The sequence below is a fragment of the Zosterops lateralis genome (genome assembly GCF_965231275.1).
Source record: "Zosterops lateralis genome assembly, chromosome: 2".
NCBI lineage: Eukaryota > Metazoa > Chordata > Aves > Passeriformes > Zosteropidae > Zosterops > Zosterops lateralis.
This window is the reverse complement of record NC_139763.1, coordinates 99,914,235-99,935,699: the sequence shown is the minus strand read 5'-3', so window position 1 is coordinate 99,935,699 and position 21,465 is coordinate 99,914,235. Positions and strand designations below refer to the sequence as shown.

At 41.2% G+C, this 21,465-nt stretch overlaps 1 protein-coding gene across 3 annotated transcripts in view; it reads right to left on the bottom strand.

Annotated features, from left to right (window-relative positions):
- Positions 1-21,091, bottom strand: part of NECTIN3 (nectin cell adhesion molecule 3) — a 63,145-nt gene extending 42,054 nt beyond the window's left edge. Inside the window, exon 1 of one of the 3 annotated variants that reach the window (XM_083854532.1) lies at positions 20,860-21,091. In XM_083854532.1, coding sequence (XP_083710658.1) covers positions 20,860-21,067 — 208 coding nt within the window. In that variant the 5' untranslated portion in view covers positions 21,068-21,091. Of the gene's footprint in view, positions 1-11,034; positions 11,063-20,859 lie in introns of those variants that run through there. The other 2 variants (XM_083854531.1, XM_083854533.1) reach the window with 2 other exon arrangements.
- Positions 21,092-21,465: the final 374 nt, after the last annotated feature.

Genomic DNA, 21,465 nt, shown 5'->3' with positions numbered 1-21,465 from the left:
CACACTATTCAGGTCCTTAACTGATCCAAAGTACTGGCACATAGGACATACATTTATTGTTTTAATGAGGTCTAGCCCTTCTCCTCTTGAAATCTGACCTTCTCTGCTTCACATTCACAATATTGAAGTCTGTCATTCTCAACAAACCTTAAGGGCACACTTTGTATTTATTCAGTAAACAAGATGTTTTGTAACTTCAAGGTAAACACAGCATCATGAGGTTTTCTTACTTTTTTCTTGATATTTCTCCAAGTTTTTACAGATCTGCCTCCCCTTTCCCTTTTTGCTCCCTTGGAATACATAAGATTGTCATGTACTATTTCATATGCAGCCTGACGAGATTGCCATCTCAAGGACTTTAACATGATTCAATTTCAGCTAAATCCCTATGCATAAACTGATTTTTGATCACAGTAATCTAATGCCTTGGCAATAAAGTCAAGAATCTTTCCTGAAACACAAGGCACTGACTCTACTCATGTAACTTGACAGAAAGTTTAAAGAGTAAACAAAAAAAAGAGATCCCTAAGGCTCACTTGCCACACTAAAAGCCACAGAATGAGGTGCTACCAAATACTGACCATGGTAACAATCTGTTCAATGTCAATTCTGAATTGAACTTCTACCACTAACTGAAAAAAAGATACTGACAACCTTCTTAACACAAAAAAGTCTCCATGCTATGGAATGACAGAATACTTTTTTCCCCTCTAAATTTACACATTTACAGGCTTGTTATTTGTTGCAATAAATAGCAGATTTTGATTTTCTATATGAAGCAGCCATGCACAAGTCTAATTATGCAATGCATTTTATTGCCCACTCAACAGCACACTTCCAGCAAGACAGGGTGACCATACTGACATTTTCTAGCCACTGATTTCCCACAACCTGCCAACTATTTCCACAAGACAAAGCCAAACTACAGAAGAGCATAAAACTGAATTTTTCCCCCTCTATCAGCAAGTTATTCAGGTCATGGGTCTATGTGGCCCTAGCACAGCACCAGTGGCAGGGAACTCATAAGAGTTCCAATCAAGAATGGAGCAAAACAACAGGAACATCCCATTTTGCTGACAGCAAGTTGCTGTGTCAGCAGAACTTCCCATGGAACACTCTTAAGGTCAGGCTAGGCATAATCGTTTGGTCAGTTTAATTTCAGCTGACATCAGAAAGGGTGTTCTTATCCTTCTGTGTCAGGACTCATCAGGTACCTAAAAGACCCCTACCTATTAAAACTCACTTGTTCTCCTCTTGATTTAACCTTCTGAATTAGCTCAGTCAATCACAAGTGGCAATGCAACACAGGCAATCAGCACAGCCCCACAAATGTAGTGGTATTTTCAGATTTGTTTAGCTGGAAAAACAAATGACTTTTAGACACTGCAGAAAACAAGCTGAAACCTCAACTTGAGGCTTTATAAAAATATATGCTTAAATGCCTGGGAAGAAGTCAGCGTGTCTTTTGTGTACCAGGGCACGATCAAATTACTGTGTCAGAAAAAGATCAGAACCAAGGAATGGAAGAGATTCAAGATTAAGTAATACAAAATGCCTCGACACCAGCTTCCAGTTAGAAGTGCTAAGCAAGTACTCAGGAAAAAACTGCACTTACATCAAAGAGAGTATTATAACCTAGTGTTACTCTCACCTAAGGATCTGCTTTGTCACAATCCTTGCTTGAAATGGAGTGTCAAGCAGTTTTTTGGGGGCAAGTGAGCTGGGATCAGGAACAGCACAAGATGAGCTTCTATAAGTATTGCATTTACAGGATTCAGCTCAAATTCCCTTTTTTTTTTTTGGTGTGTGTGTTGTTTTTTTTTTTTTTTTACAGTACTTGCCTTATTTTTTTAAAGAATAAAACCAGGGATGTATTACTTCTCAGAGAGCAAAACTTAAAACCTTGTTCAGTGTTTAGCACACAATATAATAGGCATAACAAAAGCCTACCAGAATGTAAAAAGTTTTGGTGAAATAAGGTATAGCAATTCCATAGTCTGAAGCCAAGACTACCGAAATTCTCAGGCTCTCTCAGGTTGCTTTTTCATTTTACTGACATTCAGAGGATTCTATCTTTTAAATCAGAGGTCAACTTAACCTCATACCAAGGAAACTAAAAGCACTATGATGTAGCTCATGCAAATCCACCACTTGGAAATGGTTCTATTAACTTCTGAATGTGAACTTTCTACGCCTGCAAATGGCCCAAAATGGGGTTTCAGTCTTGACTCGATTTATCGCAGGAGCAGCTCTCCTCTAGGTGACTACAGCCTGACTTCTTACAAAAAACATAGAAAAAAGTAGAGCATCATTTCTCATTGAAAATTACGAAATAAAGTTGCACAAAGTTGTATGCTTTCCAAACAACCTAAAAATCAAAGGGACTAGCAACGAGAACTGCATGAAGAGGTCAGACTCAATTTCAGTGCTGCCTCAAAAGTTAGCTGTTGCTGAAGGGTTTCACTGACATCGAGCTCCAGACAGATGGATTCTCAGTTAAGTGCTATCACAGGATGTTCTGCAGAATTCTGAAACACTCTGAGCCTCCATCTGGTTGCTCCTAAACGTACAGCTGCCAAGATATCACACCATTCAGCCAGGAGGCTTGTCTTATTCTGCTCCTTCATTACCCTCAGCTGATGGAAGAGGCTGTCAGTTATCTCCCTCTAGATGCTGAATCAACACGTGTTTATACATAGAGGGTGCAAGGAATAGAAATTATTGTTGGGAAGGCTTGAGCTACCATTCATAAGACAGCATCCAGAGCCCAGAGAGAGGACCCACACTGCCTGTTAAAAGGCCAGCTAATGCAGTACTGGACAAAGAACTGTCATCCCAGCACAAAGGAGTCAAAGATGACAAAGCATGCAAACCTCTTCAGCTCCACAATAAATGATTACGTACAAGACTGACATTTGCAACACAGAAAGCAAAGAAACAGATTTCAAAGGGACACTTTACTCCAATGCAACACAAAATCAAAGAAAAAGTAGTTGCAACCTAGAGTTTAACATTAGCTTATAGTAGTTACAACCCATTAGTTTAACATTAACTCAGAGTTGGGAGTTGGAGCTTCAGAAAAGCTCTGCCCTTGAAGGGAGGCATGGCTGTTACCCACCATTCTTATTTCAGAATGCCATTTTCTCATGTGAACTGGTGCTTCTGTTCTAGTTTAACTCCACATAAGACAGCACCTGTGTAACCCTGTATACTCTGCTTCCCACCATGCTGCACAGACCTTTAGTATCAAGCAGCAGGACAATCTAAGACATTAGAGGAAGTTAAAAAAATGTTAGGCTCATGGTTCAAACATATTTGGGAAGGACACCCTTAGAAACCCGATTTTATAAGGTTTAAATTTTAAACTACTCACTAAGAATATTTACAAAGTCCCATGAACTTTAAAACTTCATGTGGAATTTTGACTTAGACCATATTAACATCCATGTCCATTTTGCATGTTCGTACATTATAATCTTTTATACATATTAACACACAGCAAATTAAGACATACATGTTTATCCTGACATTAAACTTTCAGATGTTTATAAAACATGTTGAACTAACAAGTAAGGCATGTTATAAGGCAGTTGGAAGTTCTTCTGTAATGAGGATTTCCAACTCTGTTTCACCAAATCTTCCAATTCCACCTCCTTTAAAAGGAAATAAGCAGGACAACGAGGTACTCTTTTTCCAATAAATGGGCCAGGCTCAAAAGCAGGATTGGAAGAGAACATCTCATCTCAAGTCCCACTTCCTCAAAAAACTAGTACTAAGTGTAAGCAAGTAGTTCAAAAGTTATCCATATACACACCACTACTGCCTAGACACCACAAAACGCTTTGCACTCCCATTTAAGTAAATTCAGATCCTTAAGTATCAGAGCAATAGGCATACACAGGCAGAAGAGATTGAAACAAGCAGTCCTTAATGTAACTCAAACGTCTTACTGGAAAGTTTGTTAAAGAGTTCCAGAAAAGCTCAGAAATCTTTTAAAACACAAAAGATGAGTCAATAGTTCTGACAAACTGACCAGGAAAGGCTGAACTCCTCCTGTGTGGCATCCAGTTTAAATACAAACAAAATATTTAACAGAAAACTGGAGGTCAAAAGGTGAGTTGTACATCTAAATCTAGATGGGGCTAGTGACTACTGCATTATACACAGAGAAACAAGTGAAGTTACATTTAACAAACCTTTCCCATTCAGGCAGAAAAATACCTTCAAGCTGCAGTGGGTCCAAATTAGACTAGCAGCCAGCAGGAACAGGTCTAAGTAACACATCGAGGATGTTAAATAACTGGTTAGAGAGCAAAGAGTGTTCTGAAAGCTACAGCAAGTGTATGGTAATTACATTTCAAGAATTGAAAGTGACACTATAGAATATGCTAATATAAAAGTGTATGCTCTAGCCAACATCAGTGAGGCTCCATCTGGAGTTGTTCAGCTTGAACAGCACACATCATATATTAGCCATCTAGAGAGTCTGAAAGCTAAGTGTGCTCAGAGGCCTAGAAAACATGACCTACAAGAGAGGACTGGAAGAAGTCATTATTATTCTCATAAAAGGTAACCCAATAAAGGTCTGAAAGTCTTTACACTGCAAAAAGAGAATGCCTGAGAAGATTAGGAAGGAGATAAACCAGTAAAGCAGTAAAAACACCCCAACAAAAACAGAAGCACAAAAAACAAGCAATCAAGCCCACTGAAATAAAGAAAATCTTTGAAGCTACAGAACATGAATTCCTCAAATGAACACCATGGCCAAAGTAACAAACCTCCACACCCTTTAAGAAAAGTTTGATATATAGTAATTAAAGAAATCAAACTCCCAAATGAACCTAGGCTGATTCTGCAGATGATCAAGGATTTTATTGGCTTCATTATTGTAAGATTAACAGACACTTCCAGTAAAGCAATAATCCAGTCTTCCTTCAAATTCTTGTTAGCCAATATGACACACATGCTGAAGGACTTTATGACAAGTTCTCATTTCAGGAACTTATTTGCAACATTCCATCCCATACACTCACACCACTTGCTCTAGCACGACCATATGTCTCACCCAGATCTCTCTACTGTGAGAAGAGTTCAGAATACACTGATTTTACAAGTCTCATTCCCAGTCTTCTTTGTAGAAACCTAGTGCTTCTTCAGATGTGTTTATCCTCCACTTGCTTTGCAAATCAAGAAACCAACCCAGTTATACATGAAGGAAATAAGGAAAACAGAATTTAACACTGATGGTATCTAGAATGGCAAATCCATTTCATTTTTAATGTTCAGTAACTTGAAATACATTATGAAACAGCACCAGTGCTTTCAGCTAACACATACTTACTTAGAGCCCTTTCAGATACTTTTTTCACCCTCAGGTCAGCTGGCATTTAGTTTAACTTGAATATTGCAACTTGTTAAAATAAATAGCTACTTTCTAATCGAATGTGTTTCTCATTTCCTTCTATTTGTATCCTTTAGTTACTTTTTTTCAGTTAACCTTCTCATCTTCATCTGGGGGACAGCCAGATCACAGCAGGTGACCAGTCCCCTCTATGACTTACTTTTTTTTGTTCTGATCCACAAGCAGATATTCACCTTTTGTCATGTGTTTTGTAAAAAGCTTTTAACTCTTCAAAGCTGTGTCTATAACTCCCCATGCAATCTCTGCTAGCCTCAGTTTGTCCTCAGCTGAGTCACTGCAGCAGCCTCAAATCACTCACTACAAACAAGTCTTATTCTCAGCAACAAGTAAGATTTGGGAGAAATGACAGCCTTCAGCTTGGAGAAAAGTAACTCATTCTGTGCATGTTCAACAATAAGTTGAGTTATAACCTTATGCTTAGACATAACTATAATGTTGCTTGCTTAAAATTTATTTTAAAAGCTCAGTCTCTTCATTCATTTGCAGGGCTGTGAGTTCAAGGTAAAGAAAGAAATTCCATTCAGGAGATATACAGGAACACCTGATCATATAGTTTTAGTCAGTCAGTGCTTCAGCTTTTCTGACTTCTATATATAAACTGCCTCTCATGATACAGACATCACACAGAAATTGACATTTCCTGGACATCAGTTTATTCTTAAAAGTTTTCAATGCTAATATTGAATTCAGAGCTAAGAAATTTCAAAGCTGGCTTTCCTGCACTTCAAGTTCAAAGAGGATGCCAATACAACACTGTGAAAGAGGACATGCTTCCCAACAGTTCACTGCCTAGTTCAGACCTGGTACAGGCAGCCCCTTCAAACCAGGCCTCTGGAGAGCTCACAGAACTGACCATCACATACTCAAGGCCTTCTTTGCAACTATACAAATATTATATATTTATAATGATTCATACACAAAGTTTAATGCTCTCCTCCACAAAGGATGTGTCATGGGCATCACTGAACAACCATCTACACTTCAGCTTGCTTAACTATTCGATCCCTCAGCTTCTTAAGGTACTTCAAAACTCTGTAACTCATCTTTATTCCAATTTGCTATCAGGAACTATATATAACATATAGTAGTTATTTATAATTAGGGCACCTCATACTCCAGGAAATGCAATAGACAGGATCCTATTATCCTCCTGCACCACCTACAACTGCAGCTTCCACCACATGAATTCCTCCAGAAAAACTTCTGAGACCATGGTGACTGCTAAATGGCCTGGTCAGAAAAGTATCCTGCCACTTCCTTCCAGACCTCTCCACTCCTTATTTAGAAAAGCAATTTAATGCTATTACAATAAATATCCACACACCCCCCCCCCCTTTTTTTTTTTTTTTTTTTTTTTTTTTGTTAAGGGGAGAAGAAATTGGGGGTGAGGGATTGAGCATTAAATATCACAACAGTCTGAGGAGTTACTGCCCATCACTTCTGCCTCATTTCAAAACGTGGAAGTCACCAGTGACAAAGCAGAATATTCTGTTCCACCCAGCCACAAACTTGCAAAAATGTGGGCTAGTGTTCCTGACGCCAACCCAGCCCAAAACCAGCTTTCCTTCCAAGTTAAATGGCTGTTGTTTCAACACTACCATATAATAAACTTGCCATTTCACAGAGTAACAAAAAAAAACCCCCAAAATGAGGCAACTGAATCAGAACCCAAAAATACAATACAAAGTGTTCAGTATAGGATTCTTGTCACTGCTGTTTACTCCCTTTCATTATAAAGTAGCAAGTCACTTTTCTGCTACATAGTGGTATTTACATAAACTGCCATCCTAACCATGAGGATAACTATAATGTGCATCTATCTTCCTAGATTACCCAAAAAACTCATGTTGATCCTAGAGTCTAAATTATGAGCATTAAGATATTCTTGACTTAATCACTCTAACTTCATTTGTCAGACTGAAGCATTCAGACTCAAGTCACAGGAATCACTATTCATCAGTACCGTCCTGTAGAGGGGAGGGAAAAAACCCAACCAACCAAACTTCCACAAAAATCCTGTGATATCTTCAAAGTTTTCAACAGGTCATGTCAAACACAGATGTAAGCTGTACTGATCATTTCCAACCAGGTCACTCAGCAATTACCACAAACACAAGTGAACTCCTAGGCACGGGTTTCTTCATAATGCATTTGTCATTGGCAAAGTCAAATAAGCTCTAATATTGATGCAGAGAATGATGACTTCGTGTAGGTAGAGGCAAGGGACCTCAGGAAGCCACTCAGTCCTGCTCAGAGTAGGTCCAGTTATATCAGACGGCTTGAAGATCCACCCAGTCAGGTTTGGAATATCAACAGAACATTGATTCCTCAAATATTTTGGGCACTTTCTCCCACACAGAGGAGTTTTACTTCCATACATTGGCTCTGGATTTCCCACACTCCAGCTTGTTCCTATTCCCTTGTGTGGGGCATCTCTAAAGAAAGCATTGATCTCCATCCTTGATACATTCCCATCGGGCAGCAAATAAGAGCTTCTTCCCTGCTGCTTTCCCTTCTCCAGGCTGACCAGGCCCAGCTTTTGCAGCCTCTGCTCCAGTCAACACGGTGACTCACTTCTGGGCTCGCTCTGGTAGCTCAGTGTCCCCCTGGTACCACGAGCCACAGACTGGACACAGTACTCCAGTGACAAAGAGAGGTAAAGGATTCCTTCCCTCAATCTGCTCAGCAGAGCCCAGGGTGAGGTCTCCTTTCCTTGCTGTGAGGACAAACTGCTGATACTGCTCAATTTGCTGTTCACCAGGGCTACAAACCCGTGCCTGCCAAGCTGCCTTCCCGCCCCTCAAACCACAGCCTATGGTGTTCAATGGAGTTATCTCGGTCCAGATGTTGAACTTAAAAATCACAGAACTGTTTGGGCTGGAAAAGATCTTTAAGAGCACCAAGTCTACCTGTGGGCCTGTGGGATTTCTAGGCTGCTAGCAGCTGTTACCTTTTCCCAAGAAAAAGCTTCTCAAGAAAGCTTTTTCTCAAAACAATCTTGGTAAACAACTATGTTTCTCAAAACAATCTTTGTCCAGCTGGTGTTTTCGGTTTCTCTAGTTTAACTAACTGCATTAGAGAGGTGTCATTCCTATTCACCAATTGTGTTAAGTCTGTATCAGAAAAAGGGAGCAAGAATTTAGAAAGTAAAGCCGCCTTTTTCTATACTCTTTGCCTTCTGAATTATTTGGAGTCTTTTGTGTCCTACAGTGACATCTACACATTAAGCTAAGACTGCCAAGTCAATGACCAAACTAAGTGCCACATCTACACATGCTAAGGGATAGCACTCAGTATATGATCTGCTCCATAACCTTCCCTGGCACTGAGGTCACACTAACAGGCTTGTCAGTCCCCTCGATCCTCCTTCTAGCCCAATATCACATTTGCTAACTTCCAGTGAAATAGAACTAGGACTGCTGGTAAATGATTCAAAGTGGCTTGATGAGCACTTCTGACAAGTTTTTCAGTAGCCTTGGGTGGATGCCATCTGGCTCCATAGTTTGTGTGTGTCTAGGTGGCACAGCAGGTCACTGACCATTTATATTTGGATTATGGGGGCTTCATCCTGCCTCCCATCCCTGTCTTCCAAGATCAGAGGCCTGGGTACCCAGAGAACTAGTCTTGACATTAAATACTGAGGTAAAAAAATCATTATGTACCTCATCCTTTGTCACTGTCTCACCCCACATTCAATAAAGGATGGAGGTTTTCCTTAGCCCTACTTTTGTTGCTCATGTATTTGTAAAAATAATTTTTTTATTTTCTTTTACAGCAGTAGCCAGATTAAATTCCAGCTGGACTTTGGCTCTTTTAATTTTCCACCTGCAAACATCACACCCTTGCAGTCCTCCTGAGTTGTCTGCCCCTTCTTCCAAAGCTCATGAACTCTCCTTTTCCTGAATTCCAGCTCTCTGTTTATCCATGCCAGTCTAGCTCCAAGCATTCTAGACACTCTTCCTCACCTTGCCAGCCTGCCTTTCCTGAAAGGCACAAATCCAGCCATGCAAGCTATTCCACAACATTGCTGGAATCCCAATGAGATCCTAAGTCTGCAATTGTGCTCATTTGTGCTGCCTTCAATACGCAAGGGATAAAAACTATTTTTATCATATCCCCCTGGATACTTTTTGATTGTTCCTTGCATCTTTTCTTCTCTTCAGATTAGTAAAAAAAAAAAAAAAAAAAAAATCAGAGGCCATCTCAACATGCATAGTTTAAAACCCTCCTCACAAACTAGCAATGCTTTGGAAAAGAACCCTCCACCTTACTTCATCAGACAGACCCTGCCTCTGGTTCAGTAGTCCCTGTTCCTCAGGGAAAATTCAGTGACTAGAGAAGTCAAATTAATTAATACCTGATCTTTCATGCATTTCACAGTATTTACACCAGGCAGCACAGGAGAGCTGCAATGGTCAGCCAAAATCTACACATTAATTACAAGACTGCACAGCACACATGCTGAAATGACAGTCAACCCAGCTGGCCAGGAGAAGCAATGAAGATATAAATTAAGAGTTAGCATATTTCTGTGCCTGTATTTACAGACTTGTGCAGTGCTATATCAGTACTTCACTGTTTTGTTATTCAGTAACTTAATTTTCCACAGGTACATACTTTCTGTTCTTCTGATACTACACTGCACTTCTCAGATTCCATCTCTCCATTCATTGTCAAGGCAAACTTAAGGTGACTCAGAGAGACAAGTAACTGTCAATTTCTGAATTTCACAATTACTGTTCAACTTTATGTTCAGACATAAGGTCTAACAAAAACGTGATCCCATTCAAGCTACATGTCCTAGAACTACACAACATTTTACCTACTCAAAGGTAGGAATGGAAGGGAGAATTTCTGAACTGTTCAGTTCAGATGAATGAAGCCAATGAAGCCACGAGTACACAGGTTGCTTTCCTTTATCTTGGTTTATCCAGTATAAACACAGTGCAGTTTAAAAAATCAACAAAAAAACCCACCCCAATTAACTGTGACAGATACCACCAGAAATGCTGGCTGGTTTTGACAAGTCAAAACTATCGACATTTAAAGGTGTACCACACTGAAAAGCAAGGTCTATGAAACTCCTAACTTAACCAAGAAGTTTTAAGCACAAACCTCCTGACTTGGGATAACTTAAAACAAACAAAAACATCACTACAAAGCCAACTATCTAGAGCATTTCAGCCATTTGGGGGAGAACAAGGCAAATGACAAAATAGTGTTGTATTAACATCTTTGTCTGTAGTAGAACATTACTTTTACATAGGAACAATAAAGCAAAAGTTCAAGTCTCAGAACTGAACATCACTTCAACTTTAAATGGAGAAAGGGACACAGCAGAATCAGAGACTGCCCACTGCATTAAGTGGTATGAGTGTACATGGTTCACATAACTACCAAAAACTTATGTACAAGCAGAGTTTCTGAATGGCTTTAAATAAACACTCTTTTGGCTTCTGGGCAGTTTCTCTTTTGGCTTTTCTATGAAACTAATCAATAGTACCTGAAATTCTAAGCATTCAGTAACAGTTATAAACATGCAGCATTTCCTGTCCCCTGTATTTCCTACACTGAAACCAGAAAGCCATTAAAACCTGGCCAGGAACACTGACCCGTGTGTGACATGCTTCTAGAGGAAGGAACAAGAGCTTCAATCCCTAGGAAAGCCCCGACTGCCTTAGGCAGACCACTCCTTCACTTTTTGTATGTTGTCTTTTCACACACCACCTACTCTGGGGAGAACTGAGGTCTGCAGGAAGAGAAGGGAGGTTGTACTTTGCACTATCTAAAAAGGGAGGCTGTACTTTGCACTACACAACATTGCAAAGTCTCAAACAACTTCGCAAGGACAGCTAAACATTAACTTTACATTTTCAATTAAAGTTTCCATGTAAAGTTTTAGTGTTATCTGCCAATATTGAACAACTATGGTCATACAACGAAATATGAAACAAACTTATTTTGTCAGGAGCAGCAAATCTCAGCTGTCTATAAAAAAATCTGATGAGTTACCAGTTACATTACAAAGTTATGGGATGCCTGCTGCCCCCTGCATTGCTGACACTGCTGGCTTTTTTTTAGCTCTTGAGGCCAGCTCGCTGCAGGTCATTCCAGAAAGTTAACCCTTTTTAGTCCAGCAACTGCATCACCATAGTAAGCCTAGGGAAGGCTGTTTAATAGCTGCTTAATTTATTGCTGAGCTACATTTTCAGCGTGTCTCACACTGCCACCCAGCTCCGTGCTGCACAGGATTGCTCTTACTGGCTACTCATTGAAGGAACTGAAGAGATGCAGCCAAATCTTTATTTAACAAATCCTCTAACAGATATAACTTACATTAGGAAGTAACAATGGGATCCAATTTTGAAGTAAGTTTTTAGCAATCAAATTGATTTATAAGAAAAAATTGTTTCAGACTTTACTTTGACATTTTAATCTAAACAGAAGACTTCCAACTACTTCTACTTTTCTTCCAGGGTTAGCAACTACAGTGTACTAGCTCCTGCCTGCCCATGCACACCATGAAGCTCATTTAGACTGAAAGGGACTTCTGGAGGTTATCCAATCCCATCCCCAGCTGAAAGCAGGGCCAACTTTGAAGTCAGATCAAATTGCTCAGGGGTCATACCATAGTCAGGTTCTGAATACTTTCAGAGACAGAGATTCCACAACATGTTTCAGCGCTTCATTCTTTGTGTGGGAAAACATACTGCTAACACACCACAGTGATTTCCCTGTTGTAGCTTGTGTCTGCTGCCTCTTAGCCTTCCCCTGTGCACAGCTAAGGAGAATCTGTTCTTCATTTTTCCTCTCACTGCCTATTAAACACTGTCAGCAGAAATTAGGATGCCCCACATCAGACATTTCTCAAAGCTGAACAAACTCACTTCTCCAGCCCTCTTCATACATCATGTGGTGACTCCCTACCTCAGTGGCCTTTCACAGGCACCTCAGCACCAGCTTCAGATTTGGGAGCACAAAACTGTGCACAGTACTTTTGATGCAGTATTGCAAGTTCCAAATAGTAGAGGCCCAAATTGCTTTTTTCAACTGGCTGACCACATCCAGTGTGCTCTTCCTCTTTTGCCACAAAGACACACACTGTCCCACAAGGACCCTCATGTTCCTTCCTGTAAAGGTCCTTGTCACCAGCCTGCACCACACCTCTGCTGCTGCATGGGGTCATCCCCTGCCAAGAGAGCCTTGGCTGGGTGCTTGCTTTTGAATTCCCAAGGTTTCTGACCTGTGGACATCCCGCTCATTAGCTCCAGTCTCCAGCATATGAATTGACCCTCAGTGTCATCCACAGTATCCACAGACTTGCTTCCAGCGCCTTACAACCTGGAAGAGAGGTCAGAATGCAGACAAACCGTCCCTGCACTGGTGCCACCAGTGACAAGCCTCCAGGTGGACTCCATACAGCTGATCAGAACCTTTTGAGTTCAGCAGGACACAGAAATATTCACTGATCTAATAATCCACTTCCCAAAACATATCTCACCAGTTTGTCTACAAGGAAATATTAGGAAATTCTATTAAAAGCCCCTTAAGGTTAATAACATTCAATGTTTTTCCTCAGTCCAGTGTCTTGTCTCATGTATTTACAGCAATCAATTCACAACCTCTTTTCACAGCAGCCTCAGATTGTGGAGACACCACCACAACTGCTCTTCCTCACTTCAGTTTTCACCTATTTGATGCCACATCAATTTATTGTACCTAAGACATGTCCCTTGAGACTCAGAATACACAGCTGTAGAGTAGTTCTGGAAATTCATCACAAAAAGAACTTTCACTAACAGATCTGTAGAGTCACACAGTCCTCACCCCTTTCTGTAAGGTAGAACACTGCTCAATCATTTAAACATTTTCCATGAACCTTACACAAATCTTTTTCGCTGCAAAAGATTACATTCTGATTTAGCAGGAAGTAGTATAAGTTATTAAATATTCAGGTGGCAACTGATACATCAATTGTGATAATCTGGTTATAGTAAAAAAACTTACTATTTTACAGTTGTGTTATGCATATAGAAACATAGAATGGTTTGGGTTGGAGGGGACCTTAAAGATTGGAACTGGACCATATAAGGAACATGAAGAACTGAACTACCTTTGATACCTCAAACAGCCACACAGAAGTTAGTATTCTTCTTCCTATAGACTTTATCCTGGATAAATGGCTATATTACACTTGCAAGTTACCAGAGGTAGATTATTTTATGCTACCTCAGCTACCAATAACACACTGAAACTTTCCACAGGATGCATTTAAATTTCCCAAAAAGTGATTAATAGTATGGGCACAACCATCAATTTCTCATAGTTGGTTACTTTAGAACTACAGTGTCTTTTTAAATGAAGTCATAATAACATTACTTCTGTTTCAAGGGAGTTTCTGTTGAAATCAACAGTGCATTGAAATGTTTAAAACACAGGAACAGTAGCACTGGTGAAGGGCTCAGAAGTGGGTTTTTATAATGCAATTATCAATCTTTACAAATACATTCAAAACTTATATTAAGCTTAACAGCTCTTGACTTCCCTTCTCCAACTGTTAGCAATCAACCTTAGAAGAGTTAGCTGTTCATTTGGCAAGGGCCAACAGATGATGATGGAGAAATTAAAGGCATTTGGGAAAAGGAATTATCCCCAAGTTATATGGTCAGAAGTCTTGCTCCTTAAGTTAATCTGTTGCTATGAAGAAGTTACTTGGTATTTGATGTAATTTAACTTATACTTGGCTAAAGTTACTATTTTTCTACCAAATTATATACACTGAAAAGAAATTAAGCTACTCATCTTGAACACGATGTCAACTTATTGATATTCTTTCTCCAGAATCCCTTCACACAATAGGCTGCTTTTGGTTATGCTGGTTCCAGCATTAATTAGTTTTCAGCTTATACCAATACACCACATGCAGCATGGGTGGTATTTGAAGTTAAAAAAGCAACAGAAGTGGGCAACGAATGCCCACACAACACAGGAGTAGGAAAAGGTTAAATCCAACACTAATCTGTTATCTTCTAACTGAGAAGCTAATAAAAATAACAAATCCAAAAGTAACAATAAATTCATCAAGCTAGCTCAGTTGGCTTTTTCACTCATCTATACACATATCACATATCTATGGAGACCTGCTTGAGTAGCCTTTATTCACCTTTAGCAGGAGATTGCCATTTGAATGACTCCAAATTTGCACATGCCACTGCATTACACTGATAGCACCAGCACCTGCCAAGCATTCAAAACAACAGCCACTTTTGGAAAACATCCTGCTCTGTACAAACTAATCTCAGGACTAGTTTAAGAGCTATAATGTAATACAAACCTTGACTAATGGAAAAGGAGAAAACAATGAATCCCTGTAGACATATAATGTTATCTTTAATGCCAGATAATGAAAATCTGATGTGGGAAGGGGGTCAGGGAAGGGAAATGAGCAAGAGCTGTCTACTGCTGCAGATAATCTTAGTATCCCTGTCAACTCAGGAGTTACACATGAGTAGCCTTCACACAGACTAAGATGGGTGCTATTTTACACTATCAAAAAAACTAAAATTGTTTTTACTCCTGTACACTACTAGAAAAACAGCTGAAAAGAAGCAAAAATACTGAATGAAAGAATCCATCTATGATAAAAGAAGATTGTCGGGAAGTTTCTTACTGCTTTTCATTACATGAACTAAAAGTGGCCTTCTTGATAACACACTAAACTTTACCTCCTTTACTTGGAAAAACCAAGGTAAAAGGATAGAGGACATCAACAGAAGCTTTAACACCTTCAATTGTTTTCATTCCTGCTGCTAATTTTCTTCTATTGCTAACTTATGGACAGAAAGACCAATTTTTAGGTTCACATCTGAAACAGTCCAAAATCTGAAAGTTAATTACCTGAAAAGCAACTCCTGAAGCATTATCCATGTTATCCATATATTGGATAACACAAAAAAAAGTTGGTTTGGTGTTTTCACTGTGACTTGGAAATTGTACTACACCTTGAAGCTCTTCATCACCAGCTTATGTACTTAACTGTGTAATGGGCCAGCTTTTCTAGAATCAATGAAAATATAGTCCATGAGCCCCCTCAGGAGCCTCCCTCACACACACCTGCACCTCCTTTTCACACACTGTTTTACACCTTCACCATCCAAGACATCCAGTGGAGTAAGACAAGCTTTCACCCAACGGCTTTATCATCTCTCCCAATGACAGAGACAGAAATACAATAATTATTTCCCCTGACATAGCCTTTACTGCACTTCTCACTCTTTATATGCTTCTCATATATTTCCTTGCATTTTTCCACATTCATTTTTTACATTCCCACCTTTTCTTTTTTAGCTTTTCTTGAGATTTCTTCCCATACTCAGATGATACTCTTTTCTAGGCAATCCTTCTGCTTTCTAACCAGGAATAAATAATACTAATGAGCCTTTTGGCAAGAAAGCTTGAGCAACCTATTTCATGGCTAACCAAAAAGTCATCATCTCCATCCTCTCAATAAAAATACATTACTGCATTTCAGACACCTATGAACTCTGAGGCACTGAATACAACCACCCTTCAAATAAATACTACCCCAAAAAATCTTGTTTTAGACAGGCTAACACTACCAAAAACCATAGAAACACAGAAGAGTTTTGGTTAAAGGTACCTTTAAAGACTATACATACCTCCACCTCTAATGACCACAAAACCCAAGAACACGTGGCATAACAAAGTAATAATAATTAAGTAATTGCACCTATGCCTATTTTTCACTTCACAAATCTGGCCACTCACTTACACAACTATCAGTTGCCTTAGAAAATTCCTGACAGAAACTTCTGCATAACAATCCACATACCAATCAAAACAGAAGCCATCAGGGTAAAAAAAAAAACATTCAACCAAAGTCCCAATAATCCTCATTCAATACAACACATTCATTCAAAGCTGGAAACAAGAAGTACAAACACAAACAGTGCTAGAGCAAAGCAATCTGTCATCAGAGAAGTAGAGTTTGGGGCCTCCAGAGCAAGCAGACAGCACACACAATCTCAGCACTCTCACTTCTTTGCACACATATCCGAGCAGTCTGCAGCTGTGCCTTCTGATAAAGAGCTGTTTGGACAAAGCTGAGTTCAGCCACACAGCAGCAGGGCAGGGCACCTCCACAGCAGCAGGCTGGTGTAACACCAGATGCAAAGATCATTGCTCTTCAGCAGATAACCAAATCAACACTAAAAAGGACAATATTTACCAACAGCACTGCAGGTAGCTGGCACAAGATTATCTTCTGTGTATCAGGTTTTATTTTTCTCTTACCTTAACTTCATTCACTCCAGATTTTGTTTCTACAAACTAAAATGCAAACTTTTGATTCTAGAGTTTCCAACTTATTTTTCCCTTGAGCTCTACAAATGCTCCACTCACTAGCCCTACACATTTATTTCTGAAGAACACACCCCCAGCTCCTCCCCCTTTCTCACATCAGATGCAATTTGCATCAGATTGTGCCTGCCCTAAAGCTCTACTACCATCACCTGAAGGGTAATTAACAGGTACAGGTACTCTATAAAGGTTACATATTTTTTCCTTCTCCTGCTACAGAACAGTCCTTTGTTTCTCAATATCACCCTGTCAGCAATACTACATAAAAGAAAGAAAACAACCTAGATTTGACCGTATTTCTAAACAAGATACTTGCCACTCTAATCTCATAAATAGGAATCCTGCTAGAGCTACCGTTTATTCACTATGAAATAGTATTCATATTCCATGACATAAAATTAAGTTGTTTGAGAAGGCGAGAGAGAAACACTGTTTAAATCAAGTAAGTGTTCAACTTTTATGTGGCACAAGTGGCTAAACAACCATCACAATTCTTTTATGATACTCCAAGCGTTCAGATCCTAACTCAAATAACACTGTACTTCATTTCCATATATATGGGAGTTCCTGCACACCAGAAGCATCACAATGTAATAGTAACATTGAAAATGACAGACTTACCACAATGAAACAGATAAGAATTATTTCAAAAGATCACTCCACATTTTCCAATGGGTATCCTCAAGTACAGCCTGGACAAACTTCAGCCAACTTTTCAATTTTTTTTTTTTGTTGTTGTTCTTAATTATCAAACAATCCAGATTTAAACTCTCCTATCTGTTATTCTTACCAATGCAGCTGCTATGTTTCTTCACAGCCCAACCTACTATATGGTTCACCACTATTTCATTCCAACTTTTCAAATACCTGCTGTAGCATTCCTATTCCTTCTCACTGCTGTCATATTGCTTCACCAAACACCTGTTCATATGGGCATCTATTTCCATAGCACTTTCAAAAAATAAATGCATATTCAGACATGGATTTCTAAACTATTAACATAGCATTTAACATACAATGAGGAAAAAAACCATTCTGTTGTCTTTCTGATCACTCTACTACCATTTCCAAGTTAGTAACCTGCTTTATTTAGCATTCTAATATGCCATGACTTAACCTGAAAAAATAGTAAAAACGTTTCTAGTGAGACCGTTCTTGTCAATAATTACTTGGGAATTTTCTTATTTAAAAAATATTTTTGTATATGGTACACAGCACACTTATATTATCTACACCTTTATAACCCAATCCTTCCAGCCCTACTGCTAGTCTGGAGTTCTGTCTTCCAGGCTCCTTTAAGAAAACATTTCATTGGGATCTTAGAAGACATATGTATGCTTCTTTGTCTAGCCTCACTGGGAAGCTTAACCAGCAATTTAAATTGAAAAAAATTTTTTTTTTTTCAAGAAAACACCTGAAAAATTAATCTTGTATCTTTCCTTTCTATTCACCTCACTTTACAGTTCTGTTTATTTTTAATTCATGCTCACATTCAAAAAAATTTTGCAAAAAACTTTTCACTGTGTGCGAACTAACGAGGCACTGAAATGATGAGGAATTCATTATTTAATAGCACACAGGTCCTCATTTACAGCATAGCTGAAAAATGTTTGCTGCAACGCAAAATAAGTTACCTTATGGATTAAAGGTTATGATGATGCTTCTCATGGATGCCAAACACGTCCCCTGGCTCAGGGTTACACTGGTTTGATCATGTAAGTTTAGTAAACACTTTGTTGTACTGTGCACTGTTTGACTGGGAACTGCAAGAAGTACTTGCACATATAACCTGAAGCCAGTAGTCTTGCTCTTGTAAAAGAAGCAGCATATATTAAAGCAGGTCTATTTTAACTTAAAAGTAGAAAAGTTGCTGTTATTTCAGATGTGTGATACATTTTCTCTTTCCCCCTTCAGTTTTTTGGAGAGAGTGTTGAGAGTTTTTTGGCAATATTTCTCTGAGGAATTACAGCTCAAATAAATCATTGTTTCTAACAGTCAATTGGAACGACTGGATAAAAATTGATTTGGTTTTGTAGTGACTTTATTCTATTAGAGTTGACATTTTTTGCAGTACCATTTTCAAATCTTCCTTTTGCTAGCATTATCAGAACTGGCTGAGTAGCAGGACAAAAGGCAACCAAAAGCAAAAAGCAGTTTTGGGCTCCATCAACATGAAAATGTGGTCAAAATATATTTAAGACCCCTCTTAAGATCCACAGTAATAACGTTTTCCTTCAGAGTCACATGTTACAGAAACAATGAGAACAACTGTGGGAAATTTCAAGGTGAAAAGAAAATTAAAATTTAAGATATTGACCAAAAAAACCCTCTTCCCCTGCTGGTTATCTTCAAGTCCAAAAGTCTGTAGCAGTAAAGTTCTCCCTTTTATCCGGAGATTGTACTTCAAAACTTTGCGCTTGAAGAACAACATCATTTCAACACAACATTGCCGCTTCTGGCGGATGTTCTGAAGTGTTTTCAGTCAAGTTCACTTAGGCAAAAAAAAGAATCTGGGAAGACTGACATCCGAATGACACTCATCAAAACTAAAACGGTTGTGTCTCTGTACGACACCAGGCACAGATGCTCTTTGCTTCATTGTTACTATTAACTTCACATTTGGATGTAAAAATAGCTTGTCAAGGTTATGTCAAGTCTGCACCTTCACTTTTTTAATTGCAAAAGAGCAGAAATAACCCTGAACAAAGAAGGGAGAGAAGTGCTAGTGCAAAAAGTTTGCCAACCACACGAGAACTAAGTCTTCAAGCCTTAAAGCTTGAAATGCGATGCCTTCTCAATATTTACAAACTTAGTAACAATCATCTTTTTTGAAAGCTACATCATTGCCAGAGGGGGGAGACTATTACATGCACGAGCACAATCCTAGAGCGCCTCAACTCCCTCCCTGAGAAAGCATTTCTCAGATACTACACGAGTGTTTTACGGCGGCACGGCTTGCCCGTTCCTGGGTATTTTTATCACACGAACCTCCAGAGACTACCTCCTCTAACTTGTTCCTCCTTCATTAAAGAGGGAAGGGACACAGCGTCTCCTATAATAAAACATCCTTGCCAACTACTCATTACTGCATTGGGAATACAACGGCAGGATGTGAAGCCTTTCGATTTGCTCTTGTCCAAAGTCTACTTTTATCCCCCCTCTCATCTTCCACTGCTGAAAAAAAAAAAAAAAAAAAAAAAAAAAACCCCAAAAAACAAAAAACACCAAACCACTACGCGCACCCATCGCCTGCAGTACAACACAGGTAAATAAATAAATAAATAAATAAATAGATAAATTCCTGCTCCGTTTCCAACTGCTACGCCGCTTGTTTGTTCCCCGCAGGAGGACGAAGGGGAAGGGAGGTGGGTGATGGCATTTTCCTGCGGGCGGTCAGGTCACGCCAACGATGCGGGCACAGGAGGGAGAGCCAGCCCTCCATCCCTCCTCACCCCACACCGAAACCAGCGCGGGTTTCGCCCTCACCCAGAGGGAACAATGACACCAGCCCGCACCGCCGGAGGCAAAGCGCCTGCTATTCCTGCCCGCCTAACACCAACATCCTTCTGTCCTTCCGACAGGATGGGGAAGGAGAACAGGGGGAAGCGCCCGTGAATTCCCGCAAACGCCGCCGCTCCGGACGGGAATTACAGCGGATAACCTGCCTCCCGCCGGGGGAAGCCCCGGCCACGGAGAATAAATAAATAAACTTCCCCCGCTGCCCCACCCGGGCCGCGGCCGCCCCGGCCCCACCGCCGGGGACACTCGGCCTCCCGGGACAGCCGCAGCGGATGTTCCCGGGGGAAAGACGCCGTAGGTCTCCTGGCTGCGGGCTGCGGTTGGGACCCCGCCTCACATCCCTCCCTCTCTCCCTCCCTCCTCCGCCATCCCGGCCACGTCCCGCCCGGCTCCCCCGCCAGCCCTCCCCGCGCCGGGCGCCTCACAAAGTTTCCCTCAACTCGGCCGCGTCCCCCGGCAGCGCCGGGGCTCGGGTTTCTCTCCTCCTCTTCCTCCACCCGCCCCCTCGCCCGTCCGCCGAGGGGAAAAGTTCCACTTACTGCAGCAGAAACGAGAGAAAACCAGCCCCAGCAGCCCCAGCCCCGGCCCGGGAGGCACCGCTGATCGCGGCAGCCGCCGCCGCCGCTGCCACCACCGGGGGGAGGCACCGCCGCCAGCCGCTAGGAAAAGTTCCCGGCGGGCGGGAGGAGGCGGCGAACGAGGGAAAACAGCAGCAGCAGCCTCCGCGGCGGCTTCAGCCCCTGCCATGCTCCGGGCTCGGCTCGCAGTCGCCGCCGCTACGACGCCCGGTCAGTCCCGCCCGGTCCCGCTGCCCGCGCCGCCGGCGCCTCCCCACACGGTGCCTGTGTCACTGAGCGGGGCGGGGCGCGCCGCTCCCGCCCTCTCAGAGCGGGCCGCACCACCCGCCGCAGGGAGGGGGGTCGAGGGAAGGCGGGACGCGTGTGCCGGGCGCCTCCACCGCGACCCCCACCAACTTCCCCCCCGCCTCGGGGCGAGTCGCCTCGCCCCGGCCTCTCCCGTCCCGCTCTGTGGGACTCGGAGACGCGCCCCCGGCACAGGGGGGTTCCCGTTGGTGTCGAGGGCGCCGCGGGAGGCTGGAGGGAGGGGGCGTCACGGCGTCCTCCCCCGGAGGGCTGTTGGTATGT